Below are 22,656 nucleotides of genomic sequence, written 5' to 3' on the forward strand. Positions count from 1 at the left end.
CCGCTACTTTGTGGCATTTCACCTATCGTGGGACTGTCTGGAACGTAACTCGTGTGATAGGTGAGGGATCACCTGTATTTTAAAATATCTATGAGGTACCATTGTGATTACATGACAGAACTTTTGGAATAGTCTTTAATAACTCATGGTAACTAATGAGTTATCTTATAGGGCTATGACAAACGGTTAGTGTTCATGAGGCATTTAACCCAGTACTTGGAGCGTGTTGGAATTAAATGTTAGCTGTGATGATGGGGGACATGCTAAGATGAAGATGGTGATGATAGCCATGATGATGACCACAGTGTGGGTATGTAGGGGGCGGTCCTCGAATTTTTAATGTTACAAAGGTATTCTGAGAGACTCCTCTTTCTGGCTAGATGATTTAAGAATCTTCCTACTAGAAAACATACAGAAATTTTGGGCAGAAGTGAACAAATATCCTCAGGCATGTTTCACAGCTCACAAGAAAGTAAGGTAAATGCTAAGGGCCAAAATAGGGAATTGAAGACTAGACTGATTCATTTACAAATGGGTATTGCGAGGAGGTTGCCAAGCGTAGTTACAAGGAGGCCTGTGGGCTGAAGAGCCGCTCAGGGACAAGAGGTGGGGTGGGCCCCGAGACTCCCACGTGAAGGTAGAACCTACCAAAGACTACATCCTAGGAAAAGGTTAACTAGGAAAAAATCTATTTACATAAGGTGGTGTCTCAACTTGGGTCCTGAAGTGGAGTAGATAGGAAAAAATCTGTCATAAAGATTTATAACCTTGGGCCTGTCTTCAAAGTTTTTTTTTTTTTTCTTTTCTTTTCTTTTTGAGCCAGGGTCTCACTATGCAGTTCAGGCTGGCCTTGAACTCACTTTGTAGCCCAGGGTGGCCTTGAACTCCCAGCAATCCTCCTGCCGCAGCCTCTGGAGTGCTGGGATTATAGACATGAGCCACCACGCCTGGTTCAAAGCTGGTTTGTTTTTTCCTTTGTACTACTTGGGCTGCTTAGGAAGCTCCTTGGGCCTGTGATTCTTTTGGTTATACACTATAAAATTATGTACATTATATTCCAGGAATGCAGACTTAACGTTTGAAAATGTGTAATGTAATACGTCACACATTTGAAAATGTGTAATTAATACATCAGATTAAAGCATAAAACATGACCACATCCCTAGACAAAGAAATGCAACTAAAGCGTTGGACAAACTTTAACAGTTATCCTTTAAAAAAGTGTGTCATCTGGAGACCTGCTATGAATGCTAGTATACCTGCTGTAAAAGTTGAAAAGTGATCCTTTTATTCTCGTGATCACATAAGAATGTCTGCCAGTCTTCTGCTCATATGTCCTGGAAGTCTTAGATGAATAGAAAAAGCAAGAAGAAAACAGGTCTTTAGTCGCAGGCATGTCCCATGCACTGCAGGGTCTGTAGTAACAGCAATCGCAATGCCCATCAGCAGGTGAAGGGTGATCCGTGACATACTCTTAGCATGATTCCTGGCAGCTGTGAGGACGAACGAATGAACTAGGGTCAGTGTGGCATCGCTGCATCCCTCTCTGTGGTCCCCTTGGAATCATGGGTGAAATGTGGAACTACATTTCCAGTGTCTCATTTTCACATAGCTCGAGGTGGTTAATCCTCCAACAGGGCGACATTTGCGCGAATTCGTTATGCAGAAGAGAAACAACCGTTCTCGTGGTGGTGGATGGAACTTAGGGGTCACACTGAGCAGGCTGTTGCACCCCACCTGCTTCAGTGTACAGTAGTGTAGGTGCTTGAGGTCATTGTCACTTGCCTCCTGGATGCTTAGATTCACAGAAGCTTCTGAGTAAGCTCTTGAGAATCACATGAAGCGAAATCATTTCTGGCACTTCCCTGATCTTTGGTGCCCCATGCCTGCCCATGGTGACGGACATTTCTGATTCTGTGCTTGGAACAGCTAGAGCAGTTCTGTGTTCATAACCAAACCCCGCCTGACCTGTGGAGTTATGTATACCAGCTTGAGTAAGTTGCAGCTACAGATGGGTGAGTGAAAAAAAAGTCAGTCCGCAGAATTTTACAAGAGAATTCATGAAGTGTGCACGGTGATGTTGCATGTTGTTAAGAACACATATGAATACAGTAAAAGTTTCAAAACATGCATAAAAATTGTAAAACCAAGTTCAAGGCAGTGGGCAGTTATATATACACAAGGTTTCAGCTTAGTGGATATATATGTATGCTTTATTTCCTTAGGAAATTCTGGAAAAATTGAATAAAGTGATTGCTCTTTAAGTTATTCTGTTTGTCTCCCGGTGAGAATAATTACACTTAGAAGATATTTGAGTTTTGAAAATTATGAGGCAGACCATTGAATTTGATGGATTCAGTCAAAATTTCCATCTTTGAGATTCTGAAATTAAAAAAAAATTTTTTCTCTAATTAAGTGTGTAAAAATGACAAATTAGGTAGGTTCTATTTTTAAAATGTACTTGTACATTTGTTAGAACCAGAATTTTGAAAACAACAAATAGAAGTTACATATATGTTTATGAACAAAGTTTAATTTATGCTTGGAAAAATGATATATAGTAATTATTTTTATCTACATTGATAGTTCTCATCATTTAGTCAAAGATAAACATAGTCAAAACACAGCACTGTTGCTTTGGGTGCACTGTTTACATTTCTATTATTTGACTTTGAATTATTCTTGAACATGGAGATTTGTCTTAAGTTTTCATTTGCTTTTTGTTTATACAATTATTTTAGAAAGCACCTGTGGAACAGTTGTTTTTTGCTTATAAACTACTTGACCAGGCAATTGATAGAATGAATTTGAGCTGCGTGTTAACTACTTTGCCAAATGGATCCTCAGTGATTGACCATTGCTATGTGAAGGTAAGAATGGAAAATCTGACATTAGGTTGAAGTTTTACTGAAGTAGGCAGAGGGCTGTGCTTCAGGTAGGTCAGCAAAGCATGATTTGTGGCCGTGTTCCTCTCATAGGCCAGAAATATTCCCTACTTCCCAGAAGAAATGAAAACAAGTAAGTAGTCTCTGAACTTGTCAGTGGAGAAGACACTGACGAATTCTAAGAGGGTATTTATTACATGTGAGCCAGTTACAAAGTTACAAATTGGCAGAATTTAATAGCTTTGAGTAAGACATCACCTGAGTAAAATAATAGAGTACAGCTATTTTTGGTGTGTTTTGTTAACTATGTTTCATTTTATTTTAGTGTGTTTTGGTAACTGTATTTCTTTTTATTTTATTTTGATCTCTTCAGCCTAAGTGTTCCCATGATATAGATGGAGACACTTACAAACCAATCTCAGAAAACAGTTTCATGATGGACTTACACCTTGAACTAATTCAAGCTCAGCATCGAATAGCCGTTCTACTTCTTGACCAATTGCAAGGTAGTAGTCATCAGAGCAGATAACTACACTGAGGCCATTATAAGCCCAGTGAAGTATAGAATCAGTTTAATTTGTAACTGTTCTTGTTGACCATCTTCCAGATAGATTTGATTAGTTTTTCTTCTCTGTTTCATGCCATTGATATCTTGTATTATTGCTTTACACTTTGTGTATGAAGTCATTTAGTAAACTGCTTAAAATTATGATGGTTTGTTTGAATGATAGTAAACTATTGATATTTTAATTCCATTGAAAACATTTAGTGCCTATGAAGATCCCCATTTTTATCATTTTATCCTTTGCTGTTTTCATTCTTTCACAATTTATTTTAAACATTTAAATAGCTTGAAAAGCTGTTTCCTTTCTGGCCTACTGGGTATGGAGGGAAGCAAATAATAGTTGAAATGTCTCTGTGTCATTGAAAATAAATTGCAAACTAGATAAAGGTTTTCTAATGTTTAAATGAGGTTCCTTGGAATAATAACCTTCAACACTCTTTGGGCTGAAAAGATTTGGTTCAGAAATGTGTTTCAAAATGTGAATAGAATCATTGTGTCGGGTTTTCTTTAAGAAACTAGCCCACGACGCTCCCTTATTAGCACTATTATCTTCTTTAGTGGAGAAATAGGGTGTTATATCTGCATAGAGCAGACAGAGTAGTCTAAGTAGTGTATTTACTAATTGTCATCCACAGTCTTCAAAGGCCAAATGAGTCCTTTTTTAAAAGTCTGAGACCACTTAAAATTATTGGTAATACACATGAGTTCAATTTTAAGTGGAGTTAGTTATTATTCCTTTGTAATGTCCCCGGTTCTTTTTGATTTCTGCTTTTGCTTTATTGGACTACCACCCTAGCACAGATGATCACTTTGTACCTCCTGTCTTTCTTTCTGGAAGTATGCTGCTGCCAGGCTAATGTTCCCTGAATACTGTTTTTGTCATTCTTATTCAAGGACTTTACAATGGTTGCCTGTGGATGACCGTGGTATTAAATATGACTCATCTGTATCTGGCATTCAGAGTTTTCTTGAAGTCTCACCCTTCTTATCTCCATTATAATCAAGAGAGTTTAATTAGCATTCACAATGCCCTAGGTACTGGGAGAATGAAGCATTATTTTCTGCTTTGCTTTGCCATCCGCGTGCAGACACATTTCCTTACCCTTTGCTGTTAAAGACGCCTTGTATCCTTTCATGGTGTATGTTCATCTTGTCAATCACCAGGCCATGGTGACTCAAGTGCATTAGCACAAGTAATTAAAACTCAAAAAAGGGCTTTATGGTAAGGTTACTACCAGCACAATCGATACCTCCAAGGACAGAAATGAAGTATTGCGAGATCTCTTGAGAGATGGACCTGGAAATCAAGCATCAGTGCTCCTGTTTCCATCTCCATGGGCTGGTAGAGCTCATCCTTTTCTCCCTCATTCAGATTCTTTCTTGCTGGACAGCCAGTTGTACACCTGCGCTGACAGCTGAACTGCCTGTGTTTTAATTGACCGTCTCGGAAAAGTCTCTGCCTGGTGTTCATGCGGTAGGGGGAGCTCTTGCAAACATCGTGTTCAAACAGTTTCCCCGGAAACGCTGAGGGTAGTTTTGATAGCTGGTTGGCATCAGGACTTGCCATCTGTTCTTTGTGGGAAAGGAAAGTGAACAAAGTTTACCTTCAGGATAATTTTTTAAAAGATGAAATAGACAAATAATTTTTTGTAATTCGGAAATTCTATGCCTTGAGGTCTAATGGGACAAACAAAAGAGTTTTGTTTTTCAGGGCTAGAGATTGAACCCTGGGTCTTTTCACTGAGTCACACCCCCAGCCCTTTCTAATATTTTATTTTTGAGACAACGTCTTGCCATGTTGCTAAGATGTCCAGGCCGGGCTTGAAATTGTGATCTTCCATCCTCAACCTTCTGCAGTTCTAGATTATAAGCACGCACCACCACGCCCAGCTGAAAAACAGTTTTTGACAGTAAAATTGCATGGCAGAGTTATTTATATTTTTGTCTATTAATGAACGAAAAGATGTCATACATAGAGGAAGCAATACTTTTACAAATAGTTACTTTTTAATGTTTAAAAATACTCACTGCCTTAGACACGAACCTAATTATAATGACAGTCCTCTTCTTCAGTTTTGCAGGCTTCTTCTGTTAGCAAAAATATTTCTACCAAAAGTTCTGAGAAGTTAAAACAATCTGGAAACACTGACTGTTTCACAGGTAATTAAATTTGGGATAACCTGTGTTTCCCCCCAAGCTTGAATGATAGTTTTTATCTTGCCCTTTTATTAAAATATTTGTTTGTTTCTGCAGAATTGAGTGTAATGAATAAAATAAAGAAAAATAAACTGTCCAAAGCAATTTACCTAATGCAGAAAGCTCTTTTAATGTTTGAGAACGATCCAGCCTCTCCCTGTTCGTGGAACGTCCTGATGGTAACAGTATCTCATTTCTTCTTTTGTCCTGACAGGTAGTTTCTGCTATGATGAGTGATTTCTCTTTCTTAGGAATAACCTGGTGCTCTTACATTTGACTGTGAACTTTAAGGCTTTCCATAGGTAGCGCTGGCTGAGCGGGTAGATGGACTAACCTGCACCTCTCTTCCTGAAATGTCTCAAAATGAGAGATTCTCTCTCTGTAGGGACAGTGTGCGTGAAATCCACACAGAAAGCCGAGTGAAATCAGAAGGAGTCAGAGTGCGGGGAATTATAGAGTGACACTGTGCCAGCCCACTGTATTTCTGACCTTGGAATTAGAATGCTTAAAGCCCACTGGCTAAGGTACCTTTTCTCTCAGGTGGATGCTGCCAACCTGTGTACTATTCCCCTTGCTGTTGATACCTTTTCTCCCTAGGTGTCAGGAACTGAATTCAGGGCCTTCTTATGCTAAGCACACACTCTGTGACTGAACTACATCCCCAGCTTTTGCTGATACCTAAATTGGTCCATACTCTGGCCTGGAAGTTGTTTTGTCAGTCTGCTAATTCATTATATATTGATTTTAGTTTAACTTCATGACAACAATCACTTCTCAAGTTGTGAGATCTTGGTTTTGCCTCTGTGTGCAACCTATAAAAGTTTGGTTTTATTGGCTGTGTTAGCTTTCCATTATTGCAACAAAACACTTGAGATCAACCATGTAAACGGAGGGAAGGTTTACTTTGGCTCACGGTTCCCAAGTGTTTAGTCCATGGTCACTTGTTCCTATTTCGTTTGGTCCTGTGGCAAGGCAGTAGAGCCTGGAGGAAGTTCACAGCAGAGGAAACTTGGAAACAGTGATGACAACAGAACAAAGAGAAGGAAGGAGGGAGAGAGAGATGAGAGAGAGAGAGAGAGAGAGAGGGAAGGAGAGAGGGAGAGGAAGATGGAGAAGAGGAGGAGGAGGAAGAAGAGGAAGAGAAAGACAAACGTGGGGAGAAGAGAAGAAGGAGAAAGAGAGGTTGGGGTCCTACTGTTTCCTTTGAGGACACACTCCCAGTGCCCAGACTCCTCAGTGAGCCCCTCCTACTAAAGGTTTTACAGCCTCCCAACAGTGCTCTGGGATGGTGGCCAAGACTTTCACACAAGTGCCTTGGGGGATACTCCACATCCAGTCTATACTGTTGACTGAGTGACTGACATCTGAAAACACGACAGAGGATAATGCTACAGGTAACTTGGCTCAGGGAAGGGAAAAGTTAGGTCAAAGCTAGGAGGAGGATACAGAGCAGTTAGTACATGAAGTCCTATCAAAGAGGGAAAAGGATGAGATCAAAAACATAAAGGAATTATTTATTCTATAATTTTATTCAAGAAAATTTACTCAATAAAATTTATGCATTAGGTTTGAATTTCCAGCCTTTGGAGGCAATTTCTCGGTAGTGTTTGGTGGTTAGAACTGACAAGGCCAGGTGGCCTCTGGTCTTTTTTGGAAGACTTCTAGGCTGTGTTCAGATCCACCAGCAGATGCTTTCTTGGCCCTTTGCCTGGAGGACACTGGTACTTCAGTCCTATTTCTGTGGAGAAGAAACTTTTCTTTCTTTCAGAAATGTCACTGTAAGAACTAATCCTGGGGACTCTCAATAGCCAGAAGAGAGCATAACCTCTGAAGTTTTCTCTCTTGTTTTATTCTGACTCAGCCTTGTCTTCCTGTCCTGAGGTATATGCCCATTCCCTGTTCCGTCTCTCACTTTCTCCGTCTGAGGCGGGGAGCGTCCTGGACACGGGGAAGCTGCACATTTCCAATCCATACCCTTTCCTTCTATTTTTTAAGTGAAACTATTTTAACTAAAGAAAAATTGTGAGTGTAATGTCCTATTAGGACAGACTCATGAGATGCATTTAGAGGCTCTGATTTTTATGAGGCCTCCTCCAGGAGGATTTTCACCCACTGGGAGCACGTTGAATATTTATTTTGAGGCCTTGTAATCATCTGTAGCCACCTCTGCTCCTCAGTGGTAGCTTCTATCCAAGAGTTAAGGCTTAATGACCAGTCCTTAGGGTACTGTCCCAAACAATGATGTTATAGCTCAAGTAACTGCCAAACTTTCTTTCTTTAAAGGAGACAAATAAACTTCTTTCCCTCGGCAGTCATTTTCTGCTGGGGTACATTACAGAATGTTTTACATTATCATGATCTTGTAATAAACTTGTCCCCAATCAGTAGTTGATGTGTCACCTGATACCATAAAAAGGTATAAAAAGCTTGGGTCTTTTCTTATCTCTTAAATAATTCATGCCTTGTTTGAGTTTTTCAAAACTTTCCTGCCCTTGGGGATGCAGATAATCTCATCAGGTGTCCGTTTTGCTCCAGATCAGTCAAGGCACACCAAGCTGTCACTGAAGAGGGAGGAACCTGTGGTACTAATGGTCAGTTTTCCAAGTGAGATGATGGGTAGCCTTCCAAGCGAAATGACTGTTTTCTTTCTTCTTGGTTGCGAGGAGTTACTTTTCCCATTTTCTTGTTTTGGTTATTTGACCTCTAGAGGTCCCTTTTGGCTTTTTACACACTGTACCCTCATTTACGGTAAAAGGTGGTCTCAGAACCAGTGCGGGGTGACCTTGGTCTTCTGCCTCTGCTCAGAGGCAGCCGTCATGAAGGCCCGTGTTCTGCCCTTCGTCCGCTTGGAAGTCCACCAGCCGAACATCCAGCATCTTTGCAAATGAAGCTTCCTCCTGGAAGGAGGCAGAAGGTCTCAATTCCAGAGCTAGGGGTTTAAAGGGCAGACTTCTCCACGCAGTTTTCTGTACAGTAGAATCTCCTCTTCCGCATTTGATATAGTTGGGTAGAGCTGGTTCCCCAGGGGAATTCTAGCCATACTGGAGAGGCCAGTTGATTGCTCCATCCTTGGAATACGAGTCTTCAGGAGGGGGATGAAAAGACTCCAGCCTTAGACATGCACCCAGTAGAAAAATAATAGCCCAGGAGAAGTTTGTCTGTCTTTAAGAAGTGAAAGTTCGGCATTTCATTCGCTCCATTGCCTGTGCGCTGATCACGTTGTGATCACGGTGTTCTGTAGATCCTGTCCCCTCCTCGGGCTGCTGTGGTCCAGACTCAGTTTTCCAATGGCTTCTGTTGCAAAGACACTGAAGGTTGGATCTAGTGCCTCTTGCACCCCTCCACTACTTTTTGTTACAATCTAACCAAACCTGCAGTTGGGATGATTTTAATAATTCCAAATTCTGGTAATAGTTCCTCAACTCTACTCGAAAGAGCATTTTGATTCAGCAGATGATTTTCTTTACTTTTTTTTCCCCCTGAATTTTATGATCTTATTCTTTAACTTTTGTTTGTTCTTTTTTTTTTTTTTTTTGTCTTTCTGAGACAGGGCCTCCCTATGCAGTTCAGCTGGCCTTGAGCTCACTTTGTAGCCCAGGCTGACTTTGAACTCCAAATGATCCTCCTGCCTCAGCCTCCTGAGTCCTGGGATTACAGGCATGTGCCACCATGCCTGGCTGTTTGTTTTTTGAGACAGGGTCTTGCTATGTAGTTCAGGTTGGTCTTGAACTCACTGCGTAATCCAGGCCACCTTCATGTAATTTAGTAATCTTACTTTTCATATTTATACAAGAAAAAAATAAAATTATAGGTACCCCAAAATGAATTACACGTAAGTGTTTAAAGCAGCTCTATTTATAAGAGTGTTGAGCTAGAAACAGCTCAAATACCCATGCACAGAAAAATCACTTTACAGATTAACTCATATTCATGTTTGGAAAGCTCTTCAGCAATGAAAATAAATGTTAGATAATAGAAAGTAGGGGTATCTTAAATGGAAAGAGGATCAAGAGGTGGAGAAACAGGACAGAGAAGAGAGAAAAGGCGTTGAAAAAAAGGAATTAAAATGTGTTATGTGCAGGTACCAACCCCATACAAGTTGATGGCAATCCTCCTGCCGCAGCCTCTTGAGCGCTGGGATTTCAGCTGTGTGCCACCGTGCCTGGTGGATTTTCTTAATAATTGATACAGTGTGTAATGATATCATCCCAATTTGAAACCAGAATTAATGATGAAGCCCAGAGTTACTAACTGTCCTAATAGCTCTTGGCTTTTATATTTCTTGAATTTACATCTTTGTGTCCTCTAAATATCACTCTGCTAACTATGCTAGTAGTAATTAGATTTAATTATTTTTCCAATTTGATAGCATTTTAGCGCAATCCTATTTACCATTTGGGGGTTGAAGGAGGATAAATGTGAATATATAGGAATTATTGTTTTTTTTCTCAGCGATTTTCTCAGTTCTTTTTAATTGTTCCATGCTGAAGTCTTCCTCCTAAAAGAAGAAGACTAAAAGGGATAGAAAAAAAGAGAGAAGTGAGGGAAAAAAAGGAAATAGAGCTTTTGCAAATGGGAAGAGGACCAAGAGATTCAGGGGGCCAGGCAGAATGGAGAGGGGAGAGGACAAAGGTAGAACTAAGATGTGTTATGTGCTCGTACCAACTCCCTGTGATAAATGCAATCATTATGCACTAGAGGCATGCACTAATAACAATAAATAAATACATTTAAAAAGAGCAAGTTTCTCTCTCTCCAGTAAGGTCATGTTTAACCCCCAGCTTTCAAACTACTGACCAGGATGTTTTCCCCTTTCAAGTGATTTAATGGAAAAGCCCAGGAGCCATCACCTCAGTTGCCTTAGCATGTTTCTTTTAACTTAGCTTTGTATTAGGAGAAGATAGCACGGCGGTTAGGGTCATAAAGGTCTGGGGTAAGGCTCTTGTTCTGTTGCTGATTAGCTGTGTGTGCTAGGCAGGCTACTTATGCTCTTGTGAGTTTTAATTTCTTCATTTGTAAACTGGCGGTTCTAGGAAAAAGTTGAAATGATGCATCTAAAACGCTTAGTTTTAGGTACAGAATAAGCAGTTGCTAAATGTTAGTCGTTTCCCCCTAAATGTTAGTCGTTTCTTCCACTTTAGGCACTCTAGAACTATTTCCTGTTGCTTTAGGTATATTTCTCTTTATAATTTTCTCATATTTTTCTATGATTTTCCTTAGGTTTGTCTTACATGTTTTGTATTTTATTCTCAGCAATATTCCTTCCCAGGGTTCTTGGAGATGGCTTAATCTACTTCTCATCTTCTACGGTCATATTGAGAACCCAGAATACACTCCAGGGAGGTGCCGCAGAGAAGTCGTAAATGTGGTGCCTTATCATTCCAGGCTGGTAGTTGTTTACATATGTCTTAATCATGCCCTCGAGATCACATTACATCTTTCCATTAGTGTTTTGCCGCTCCGTGGGTGTCAAGCCTGTGTCAGATGTACTTAACGTCAACCTGTCTCCATGAGCACTGGGTAGCGTCTGAAAGGAGGCAGGGCTCGTTTTCTCCAAGGGAAACTACAGGCAGAGAAATTTACAGGCAGACACCCATACTTTGGACTTCAGTTGTTTTGTAACACATCCAGCACAAACCATCACTGAACAAACACTCAGAACTTATTTCCCTTGTGGATTGGTGTATGTTGGGGACCACAAATTCTCGATGGCTAATTTTGTATCCTTCCCTAGGGATGAGTGGAGGCTTGGGATTATGGGTACCACCCTTTTGAGATTTCCCATTAGCTCTTTAGGGATGGGCCATCCTCTCCCACCTACTAAGACTTAACTGAAACCTCTAAGATTAAAAAGCACTCTGGGGCCAGATCCTTGTTAGCATGGGATCATCTACGCCCTCTTGAGCCATCCCAGGATTATCTGTTGCCTGATGAGTCCTACATATCCTTGAGTCTTCCGCAAGCCCCTCCTGTCATTGTGCACACCTAGTAAATAGTGGCTGGCTTGGAGTCTTTGTCTCTGCCCATCCTGAAGCATTGACCTCCCAGCTTTCCTTCATGTATTACAAAGTAGTTTGTCTCTCTTATTTTGTCCTCTCTCTGTACCCGTCATACAGGCAGCTGGGGATCTTGGCTACATCCCTGATAGGTGTAGATATCCCTTTCCACTCAGGTTCCTTGGCTGAGCCTTTCTGTGGTAGGTAGATTTAGGTAGTGAGCCTTCTCGTTTGCTAGACTGTGCCAGCTGGGGGAGAGGTGAAGTCACTGTTACTCTCCGTTATGTGACATTCATGGAAACCCACTTCACCTCCACCTCTGACTAGACAATGGCTGTCCAGATTCTGCAGCTGCAGTCTTTTGGTACTCTAGAGCACCAGCACAACATTCATGTCCTTACGACACCCTCTCAAAATTGAGTACAGTTGGTCTCATGGGAGTTTTTCCGTCCTAATTTTAAACATTATTTCCTCCTTTCTAGTTGAAGAATCCCCTTTAAAAATCCTGCTCTTTCATGAATGAAGTCTTACTCGCACCTCAATGATGTATCTCACACAGTTGGGATTCTAATTTTCAACTAGCAGTAGGGTTTGCCTTGAGTTCTGTTTTAGAATTTATCTGATTTATCAAAGCTAAGGACTTTGTTTTAGACTTTTCTTTCAGTATCTTTCACTTCAGTCTTTCATACTCCTGCCATAGCAAATTTTTAACACTTCTACTATTTCACATTGGGCCAGGGGTTCTGAGTTAGAGGGCTGAAATTAAAAGTAAGATCCAATCAGGACATTTTAAATGTACTAATAACATGCATTACAGTAAAGATCATCCTTCCCTGTCATAATTTAGTGTGTCTTTCATTCAAAACTCATTGACTAGGGCTGGGGATTTAGCTCAGCGGCACAGCGCCTGCCTGGCAAGCGCAAGGTCATGAGTTTGATTCCTGGTACCGGGGAAGAAAACAAAAAACCCCAACTCATTGACTAAACCTAAGCAGATAAAGGACTGTCCCTACCACCAAGACACTCATTGTTGGGGGTGTGGACAGTCTTGTCACAGGGTAAAGAGCTATGAGAGCGAGTAGGAAGATAATGCCAGAAAATCCAGCCACGATCAGAGTGATGAAAACGCCTCTGGAGAAGTTCACACTTTATCCAGCCAGTATGGGAGGAGCCGCCGAAGGGCCAGAAGACCAGAGATTGATGAGGGTAGGCGCTGAGGAAGGTAGATTTTCTCTTCCAGATCAGTGAAAGCCATGTGACTCACACTCAGAACTGCCCCTGACATTTGTCAGGGATACAGATGCGCAAGCCCCGCTCCTAGAGATTTTAATTTGGCTTGGGAAAGAAACAGCTTCCATTTTAACACAAACTTCTCAGGTGATGCTGACAAACAGCCGGCCTGAAAAAGCCAGCCTGTGGGACACGGCCCATGGGAGAAAGCGGGAAGGTTTTGATCCCAGTGAGGCTCATGGACGCACAGAGGGAAGGTGCTAGAGCTAGGTCAGAAGGTGCCCGTGGTCAGCGGGCTCGCTTGAGCGCCGGCTATCAAGGCAAATTGGGGTTAACTGTGGGGCGCTCGGCCGCTGGCTAGTGAAGGGAGACGAGGTCAAAGGCAGCCTGTGCTAACACAGGGCCAGTGCCCCGTGCTGCTGATTTATTTTACATGGTCCAGACATAATCTAGATGCAGGAAGTAACGCCAGCATTTCACAGTATCATTTCATCTGTTCCCAGTAATGTGAAATGTCCTGGCGCTCACAGCCTATGATGCACATGCCCCTCTCGGCACAGTTGTCAAAATGTCACACTTTTGTCTCCCTCTTCTTCACGATTTGCCCATAGTGATCTGGTAAACGCTCTTAGCTCCGCTGGCTCTGACCCTGCTGCCCTGCGCTCTGCCCTTTGCTCGGCACTCCCAGAAGCGCTGCTCTGCGGGCGCTGTGGTCCCGCTTTGCTCTCCGTGGTGGGGGCTACAGAGGTGAATGAACGTCTGCCCGGCCGTGCCTTGGGTGTTTCCTTGGGGCCATGGCTGGTCACAGTTTTCTGACACTGTTCACTCAGCATCTAGACCAGATCCTTTTTTGTGATTTTTTTCTTTTTCTTTTTTTTAGTACCGGGAATCGAACTCAGGACCTTGTGCTTGCCAGGCAGGCGCTTGTGCCACTGAGCTATATCCCCGACCCTCCAGGTCTTTTTCTTTTCCATTTTTCTTATCAACTTTCTACTTTCCTTTCCTCTTTCTGTTGGGTTGAATGAGCAAAAAGTAGGGATGGTGAAGGACAGAGGTCCTCCTATCTCCTTGATTGATAGACTGGTGGATCTGCTCACTGAATGATTTAATGGTTACAGCGCACACCCGTGACGTGTGTATAAGCTAGCATTTGGGTCTAAATACCCGAGGTCTTCGGTATGTGGGGTGTGGAGAGTCAGTGACCGTATAAGGCCTGAAGAAACAGTTGTCCCTGCAGATAGCTAAGATTCTTAACCAGTGCATGAAATATTTTCCAAGGTCTCCTGGTACAGAACAAGCAGAATTAAAAAGACTACTATTACAGATAACATGGCAATAATGACTGATGATTTTATGTCTTGATGTCAGCAAATTCCAATAGAAGATAAAAATAAGAAGTTAATTCTGATCTCAATTTAGGCCGAGTTTTATTATTTTAGGAAAAAATGTATGGTATTGTGTAGTTTTATAATCTACACTTGTACGAGGAACCGGTTTACTTCCTCACCTTTAAACATCTCTTTGAGGCATACTCAGATCTTCTGTCTGGTCTCGGTCTCTCTTTTGAGTGTGAAGTCTGGATTCCCAAATGAAAACTTCAAGCTCAACATTTCTTCTACAGGGGAAACAGCACAGGTTTTTGTATAAAGTGAAGTAAATTCAGAATTTGGTAGACAAACATGTTGCCTTATCATTTCTAGGGTCTCTTCTCATTTTTTAATTTTTAAATTTTTTTTTTTTTTTTTTTTGTCTTTTTTTGGAGACAGGGTCTCAGTAAGCAGTTCAGGCTGGCCTTGAGCTCACTTTGTAGCCCAGGCTGTCCTTGAACTTGCATTGATCCTCCTGCCTCAGCCTCCCGAATGCTGGGAATACAGGTGTGCGTCACCACACCTGGCAGGTCTCTTCTCTTGTGTTTGTTAAATTGGGCAGAACTTCCAGAATAAAATGGAGAGATGGCATTCTGTCTCCTAGGTTTTACTATTTCTTTTAGTACGTAGTAGCACTAAGAGTGTTATATTTGGCCTATTTGAAATATATTTGCTATTAACTAAAACTAACATTTCTAGTGATAAGAAGAGAGGACTTTCATAATTCATTGAGTTTTAAAAAATCAGTTAAAGTATTAAAATGTTCAAATATCTTAGAAAATTAAAAACAAATATAAAGCGCATTTACTTGAGTTTACAAAGACTAAAATAGTGTTTATTTTAAGTTATTTTAACTACTAGTATTAATTGAGCAGTTCCTATGTGTTAAGTATTATTGGGAAATTTATATACCACTGCTGCTATATTTAGCTTTGCTTTTGAAATATTGTTAGATATGATTTTATCTTTTTTGTTTTATGTGTTATCTCTGTGTATAACCTTTTCAAAAAGTGGCTGCATTTCCCTCAGGCTTACAGAATATTATTTTTTCTCCATTTTATTTCATCCTGTCAATAGTAAGAACCTCTTGATACGATTCCTTTCACAAACCACATACACCAGTAACCTTATTAACTAATAGTTACACCTCAGATTATATTAAGGGGAGGTGTATGGTGCATCAGCATAAATGTACAGGACTTTGTTACGAGCTTTTGAAGCTTAGTTATGTATGGGAGTGGATATACAGAGGTTTTGATTTAAAGATAAATGTCTCATCTTAATGTATGATAATTACCTTTAGATGTATAAATACAAGGCCCATGATGATCATGCTTATTTAGTAGCCATGTTCTAACCCTGCAAAATCATTCAAGTATATATATATATATATATACACACACACACATATATATATACCTCTGCGACTCAATAAACTACATATAGAAAGATAATGCTATTCTTTTTTAAGATAATGTTATTGAACATTCTGCAGATGTAAAGGGCGTTCAAGGTCTTGAGATGTATTTTTCCATTTTCACACTTCATTATAGGAAGCATATTCTTTAATTGAGAAGATTGAAGCAGAACAAAATGCATTGTTTTCACATCAGAAATATTTGCAAAGTTCAAAGATAAAGAAGAGCAGAATCCCTCCTCCACCCATCCTCCTCGCCAGAACCCACTGTTCGGTGACCCTCAAACCTACTCCATTTATTTCAGATGCTAAGGTACGGTGCCCGCTATGATCCGTGCTTCTTGCAAAACAGTGTAAGCACTTTGATGGCTGCAGTGACTCAGGCTTTTATTGCTTTTAGGACCCGAGTAGCCTTAATTATAAGCACTGAACAGCGGATTAGTATTGTAATGACCTGTTTCTTAGTGGCGTTTCCCCCTTCGTGCCATTGTGGAATATTCCGCACAGCTGTCCTCCACCCTCATGCACAGTAAGCAGAAAGAGCATGCAGGTAGCTCTTCCACCGCATCTTGTCACTGTGCTAGAACTGAATGCTGACATCCGAAGGGTGAGCTCAGTATGGAGGCCCCATTGGAAGGGAACGACAGCAGAAGAGGGAGGGGTCCCTGTCAGAGCCCTTGACGGGGACGAGGCAGCTCTTGACTGGGGTGTGGAAATTTGGAGGTGGTAAGTATGGAGGCTCTACCCAAAGTTCTTGCGAATAAACATGGATTCTTTTAACACAAACAGTGATAATCCTAGCCACCTAGGACGCAGCACATCAAACAGCTTTACGTGTTTATTATGACGAGACTGCCCGGTAGCCCTCATGCCTTCGAACTTGGTCTAACTGTGACTGATATTTGAGAGTTAGTTTGCTAACAAGAATTTGTTTCCACCTAATTTATATTTTAAATATTGCATTTCCCTCCTTTGGGTGATCAACAACATGCTCTTTGATGTCCTGTACAAAAATAACATTTTATGTTTGAGTTGCTTTAGGGTGTTTTGCATGCAAAGACGTTTGGAGCCTAGCACATTTAGTTTAAACGTTTAGCTCCACTCTTTATTAGTATGACTTTAGGAAGGCAAAACACATTTTCTGAGGTTTTTTTTTTTTTTTTTTTTTTTGTACTGGGAATCGAACTTAGGACCTTGTGCTTGCCAGGCAGGTGCTTGTGCCACTGAGCTATATTCCCAGCCCTGAACTTTTTTATTTGCAGAAATCTTTTTTTTTTTTTTGAGTTTTTAATTTGTAAAGTGTGTTAACTGTGAAAACAAAATGAATTAATGTGTAATATTCTTGGCATATCAACTGATGTCTCATCACTACCTGTGTTAAACATGCATAGTGAAATTTGTCAAAGCAAGTAGTGGAGTTATAGACTGTGATTACATTATTCAGTGAGTTTTTCATTACTTCCATCCAATGGGCACTTACTGAATGTGTGTAATCTATCAAACTCCACGTTAGGCAATTAAAGCGTAAAGTTAAAAAGGGATGAAATGTGGCCCCATTCTTTAAGGAACTCCAGACGAGGGGGCGAGGGACATGAGTCAGAAGCAGTGCCACCACCTTTATAGGAGTTTTAAACTGTGGAACTAGGTGTGACACTCACCTTACACCCAAGTGTGCTATAACGTATGGCTTCTACTGACAGCAGTTCTAACGTTCAACTTTGACTGATTTAGAGTCTGTTTAAGAATAGGGCTTCACTGATTTCTGAAGAAAAAAACAAAACAAAACAGTACAGAATGAAATCTAGATGATTTACCACATATTTTTGTTGTCAAATATTTTGGTTTACTAAGCCAAAATGTTATTTTTTATGTATTTCAATCCAGCGACTTGTTTATTTTGTTTTATAATGCTTGGAAATCAGAAGATGAGCCCTGCATATTTGATCTGCAGTTTCAGTGCTTGTCATTTGGCGCATAGTAAGAAGATGTAAATGACAGTCGTCCCAGGACGGAGCACTTAGTGAGTCCTACTCATCACCACTAGGTGGTGCTATGGGTTTGAATACATCTTCCGCTTTTTGACTTCAGCCATCTTTTCCCATCAAAACCTCTTAAGGCATTTGTTTCATTAAAATCTGTTTTCATAGTTGAAAATAATATTAAACATATTTACATTCTTATAAAATCTTCTAAAGTTACTGATTTGTTCACGGTGTCTCTATTCTTATGTAGATTCTAATTACACATGCTTCTTAAGAGTTATTGAAACTAGGATGTTTCCATCAGTGGAGCAAAGATGTAAAATCTGCTAGTAAAATTGCTTTTAGAGAGAATTTTATCCTCCCAGTTCTGGTTTATGTGGGATAATTTAGAGTTATAGCAATCTAAGTCATATAACACAGTCCTCTCCACTGTACTTTTTTTTGCATGAGAAATCAAGGGAAGTTAACTCCAGTTTTTTCCCCTAAGTCTCATCAGATTTTCCCTCCTGGTCTCCAGCTTTCAGGTTTCTCCAGTGTTCTTTCTGCCCTTCGATCTCTCTGACCTTTCACTAGTTGTGCATGTAACAATTTTCGGTGCTCTTTCATTGGTTGTGCATGCGACAATCATCTGAGAAATTTTCTTTGGAAACGCAAAAGACCAGTTACTTGTATCAGAAATTTTAATTTCTGGAAGCAATTTAAGAAAATGGGTGATCCTGTACAAACTATGTTTTTTTGTTTGTTTTGTTTGTTTTTCTTCCAGTACCAGGAATCAAACTCATGACCTTGCACTCGCCAGGCAGGTCCTGTGCCGCTGAGCTAAATCCCCAGCTCCACAAACTATGTTTTTAAAAAGTGGTTCTGGTGCACAGGCAGGGTTGAGACCCACTCGTGTAGATTAGAATTTTTCTTTTGGCCTGGAAGGAGGAGGAGTAGGCCCAAACTGTACAAGGCACTTACTTCTTAGAGACAATACACTTTCCCTTCTTTCCTGCTTTCCCTATAGTTTTGGAGTTGCCTCTGTGTGTGTGTGTGTGTGTGTGTGTGTGTGAGAGAGAGAGAGAGAGAGAGAGAGAGAGAGAGAGAGAGAGAGAGAGAGGGATGACCCCCACCATCCCAACAATATGGCTTGCTCATATACCACTCCCTTTGGCATCAACTTGATCCCTTGTACCTTACAGTGAAAATATGGGTCATCCTGATAATATACCTCCATTATTTTGACATCTTAGCAAAAAGACACATTGTCTAACTATTTAGTCAAGTTTAAGTTTGGTTGTTTCTATGGGCTTCACACCTTGTGTTTGGATTATGTCTTTATTTAAAACTATCCAAGTAATGTCTTGGTTCAGGCAATTATAAGCTGCAGAAAAAAATGATTTGTCATCTTACTATTCTATCAGGCAAACTCTACTACTATTTTTATGTTACGTATACTTACATTTCATTTTAATTACTATACTATCTATCTTCTTTTTCTGCTTGCTTTTCTGTCCTCTGTTATTATGATCAAATATAACAATCATTTCAGTAGTGTTCTTTCTTCCATCAGGTCATTTTTGAGTCCACCAAGGTGAAGTCATCTTTGGAGTCAGCTCCTGCCACTGCTTGCTTTGGGGCAGTCGTTTAGCATCTCAGCATCTCTATTTCCCTGGTAACAGTGATTCCATCTCCCAGGGATGCTGTGAACGTCAGTGGCTGTGTCAGCCTCCTAAGATGCTTAGCATGTAGAACCTGTCCAGCTAACGGTAGTTAGAATCATTGATAGCGGATAATATTTTAGTCTTGATTGTTCTAGGTAAGCTCTGCCTGTCCTGTATTTGTCTTTGCTTTTGTAAGATTAAACTTAAATATCTTTATAAACTTAGACTTCATATTTTAAAACTTGAATGTTACTTTTTTATTTCTAAAAGCATTCTTTTTGCTACATGGAGACAAAAGAAATCAAATGCCTTTTATGCAGACTACAGGTGATGTGCCCATCTCTCTCCCCGGCAGGTGTCCTGGTATTGCATTTTGGGTTGTAAAGCAGAAGGAAGTTACGGAAAAGTGAGGCTAAATAATAATCATCTCCCGAATTCAGGAGACGCGGTACGTCGTATTCCATGTCAGAAAAACTTACCGAAGGCCCATCAATAACAAAGAGGTTTTTTTCCCTTACGAAGTCATTATTTCAGTGAATCTACTCTAATTTCAACTTGAGTCATAACTAAAATCCAACAGTGAAAGTATTTTTACATATAATGTTGCAAGTCAGATTATTTTAATTTTCTCTGTGTGACTTGAAATGTGTTCTGTTAATAGATACCAGCTGATGGTAAAAGCATTTTTGAAGTGAAAGGTTTAGAAGCTAATGAAAAATACATATTTGCCATTGCTGCTTATTGTTCTAATGGGAAGCTCGTTGGTGATGCAGTTGGGGAAACAACGAAACCGATCCTGGTGTATCCATCTCTTTCTGCTGTCACTGCTCGAATGTACCTGATACAGGTAGAGGAGAATTCTGCTATTTTTCTATTTTTTTTTGTTGTTGTTAAGAATTTGCTAAGTTCTGATGAAAGAAAATCAGCAGATATTCCAAACCTTATGTCACACACATTTTTGTGATTGCAGTTTAATCTGATAAACTATGAATCATTTTTTCTTCTATTAGTTTGCTTTTTAAAATAATAACATCCCCCCAGATCACAAATATAACATGTAATAATTGTAGAAATTTTGGAATGTACTGAAATGCATATAGGAGAAAAATTAAAAAAAAAAATATTTGGTTCTTACTACCCTCAGAGCAATTTTTCCAGTGTCTGAAAACATTATCAAAACCTAGCAGGGTGCTATTGGTGTCTAGTGAGTAGAGGCCAGGCATGCTGATAAGCTACATTTTATGTGTATGAATTCATGTTCTAAGTCATGTTATTTATTTATTTTAGTCTTTTTGAGACAGGGTCTCACTGTGCAGTTCAGGCTGGCCTTGAGCTCAGCTTTGTAGCCCAGGCTGGTCTCGAGCTTGCCGTGATCCTCTTGCCTCAGCCTCCCTAGTGCTGGGATTACAGGCGTGCACCACCACACCCTGCCTTTTGAGTATTTGTCTTTTTTTTTTTTTTTGTACCTGGACTCGAACTTAGGACCTTGCTCTTGCCAGGCAGGCTCTTGTGCCACTGAGCCATATCCCCTATAACATGTAATTTTAATCATGATATACATGTTACTTTGTAAACTGATACTGTCATTTAATATGTAGTTGGCATTTGTCATTCCATTAGGAATTCTTCCAGAATAACTCTATGGCATTGAATTTTACAGGTATATCATAGTTTCCTTAGTAATTCTTCATTGCTGGTCATTTAGATACTTTTATTTTTTTTGGTACCTGGAATTGAACTCAAGACCTTGCGCTTGCCAGGCAAGTGCTGTACTACTGAGCCATATCCCTGGCATTTAGAGACTTTCCAGTCTTTTGGTCTTATGAAGAAACTATGATGCAGGGGCTAGGGATTTAGCTCAGTGGCACAGCGCCTGCCTGGCAAGCGCAAGGTCGTGAGTTTGATTCCTGGTACCGGAAGAAAAACAAACTAAAAAAAAAAAAGAAACTATGATGCATACCATTCCAAATCTTCCCTTGTACTCATGAGTACTTTCTTAGGATAAATTCAGAGATGGGAACTTTCTAGGACAATAGAGACAGACTTGAGTTCAAATTATAACTCCTGACAGTAGCTGTGATACTGAGGAAGGCAGTTTCATGTGTGAAGTGGGAATAAAAGTGAGACAATTATATTAAAAGTATCTCCTAGGGGCAATATGAGTATGAAATGGAATGATGCCTGTAAAATGTTTCACATCAGACTTACCACACAGTAGATCCCAAGTAAACAGTGCTCTTAGTCATGGACATACTCATGGATTAATGCTTTTTGCTGAAATCGCTGTTGTCTGACTTAAAACATTTCACCACTGACGAGGATGCTAAAGTGACTCCTTAACCTGGGTCTTCAGTATCTAATTTTAGGGTATTGTTGGTTGTAGAGCTTATGGTTATTCTAATTGTGTCATATTTCTACTGTGCTATTTTTTATCATAATAATTGATCAGTATTATAAACTTAGATCTCAGTGGCATTTTATATTATCACATTTTTCAAAGAAAATTAAATTGAGAGAATTGCTAGGATTTGTCTAGCATTGGTTTAGCATGTCATATTGGCTCATGGTTTTCTGGTATTTTGATTTCTCTGGAATTTAATATATTCCCCAATTTGCACTGATGGAGTTATTGTGAGGAACTGAATATTTCATCAAGGCCTAATTTTTCTCCAGGGAGTGGTTTGACTCTTGAGCTCCATTTGGCAGAACTTTCATTGAAAGTTAATAAAACTAAGTCCAAGCTATACTGCTGGTATAATGAGAAGTGTCATGAAGTAATGACCTGTGTTTCTTTATTGATAGTATATTTACAGCTGTGTAACTCATTCGTGACAGTTTATGGGTATTCTTTCTCATAATGTTAAGCGTTTAAAGCAAAACTTTCTCATTTATTAACCCCCCTTAATTTATAACTTAAATTTAAGCTGTTAAATTCTGGCTTAATATACCTTTCTTTTGGAAGTGCAATCTAATTTTCATGAGGATGGTTAGTTTTTAGTTTCAGGACAATTAAGTTCTTTAAAACCTAGTATCATAAATATTTTATAGTAGAATATGGAGATATTTTAATAAATGTGTATGATTAACTTGGTTTTGGGATTTTAGGTTGAACTTTTAGTCAACATTAGTCTGGAATCATTAATAAAGTCAGGGGAATCTTTGACAGGTTTTTTTCATTAACATACGAAGCTAGTAATTTACTTTGTCTGGAAAATTTTTCAGGAATTTTTTGGAATTATGTTCTTTTTGTGAATATTTCTCTTCTCTTTTGGCTTTGCTTCTTTTGTTATTCTTCTTTAAGTTGGGAATTGATAGATAATGTGATGCAAAATATAGAAAAGTAGAAATCTGTCAGCGGGATTCTAGTCTTGACTT

At 39.8% G+C, this 22,656-nt stretch overlaps 1 protein-coding gene across 5 annotated transcripts in view; it reads left to right on the top strand.

The window, feature by feature from the left end:
* The window catches only part of Cfap54 (cilia and flagella associated 54), a 308,158-nt gene that overhangs the window by 61,771 nt on the left and 223,731 nt on the right, over nucleotides 1-22,656 (top strand). For all 5 annotated transcript variants that reach the window (XM_013518543.1, XM_013518547.1, XM_013518536.1 and 2 more), the window contains exons 16-22: nucleotides 2,742-2,870; nucleotides 3,259-3,391; nucleotides 5,524-5,610; nucleotides 5,704-5,825; nucleotides 15,793-15,969; nucleotides 19,637-19,729; nucleotides 19,943-20,128. In XM_013518543.1, the coding sequence (XP_013373997.1) occupies nucleotides 2,742-2,870; nucleotides 3,259-3,391; nucleotides 5,524-5,610; nucleotides 5,704-5,825; nucleotides 15,793-15,969; nucleotides 19,637-19,729; nucleotides 19,943-20,128 (927 nt within the window). The remainder of the gene's footprint in view (nucleotides 1-2,741; nucleotides 2,871-3,258; nucleotides 3,392-5,523; nucleotides 5,611-5,703; nucleotides 5,826-15,792; nucleotides 15,970-19,636; nucleotides 19,730-19,942; nucleotides 20,129-22,656) is intronic.

The sequence above is a fragment of the Chinchilla lanigera genome, unplaced genomic scaffold (assembly GCF_000276665.1).
Source record: "Chinchilla lanigera isolate Chin_1 unplaced genomic scaffold, ChiLan1.0 scaffold00004, whole genome shotgun sequence".
In the NCBI taxonomy this organism is placed as follows: domain Eukaryota; kingdom Metazoa; phylum Chordata; class Mammalia; order Rodentia; family Chinchillidae; genus Chinchilla; species Chinchilla lanigera.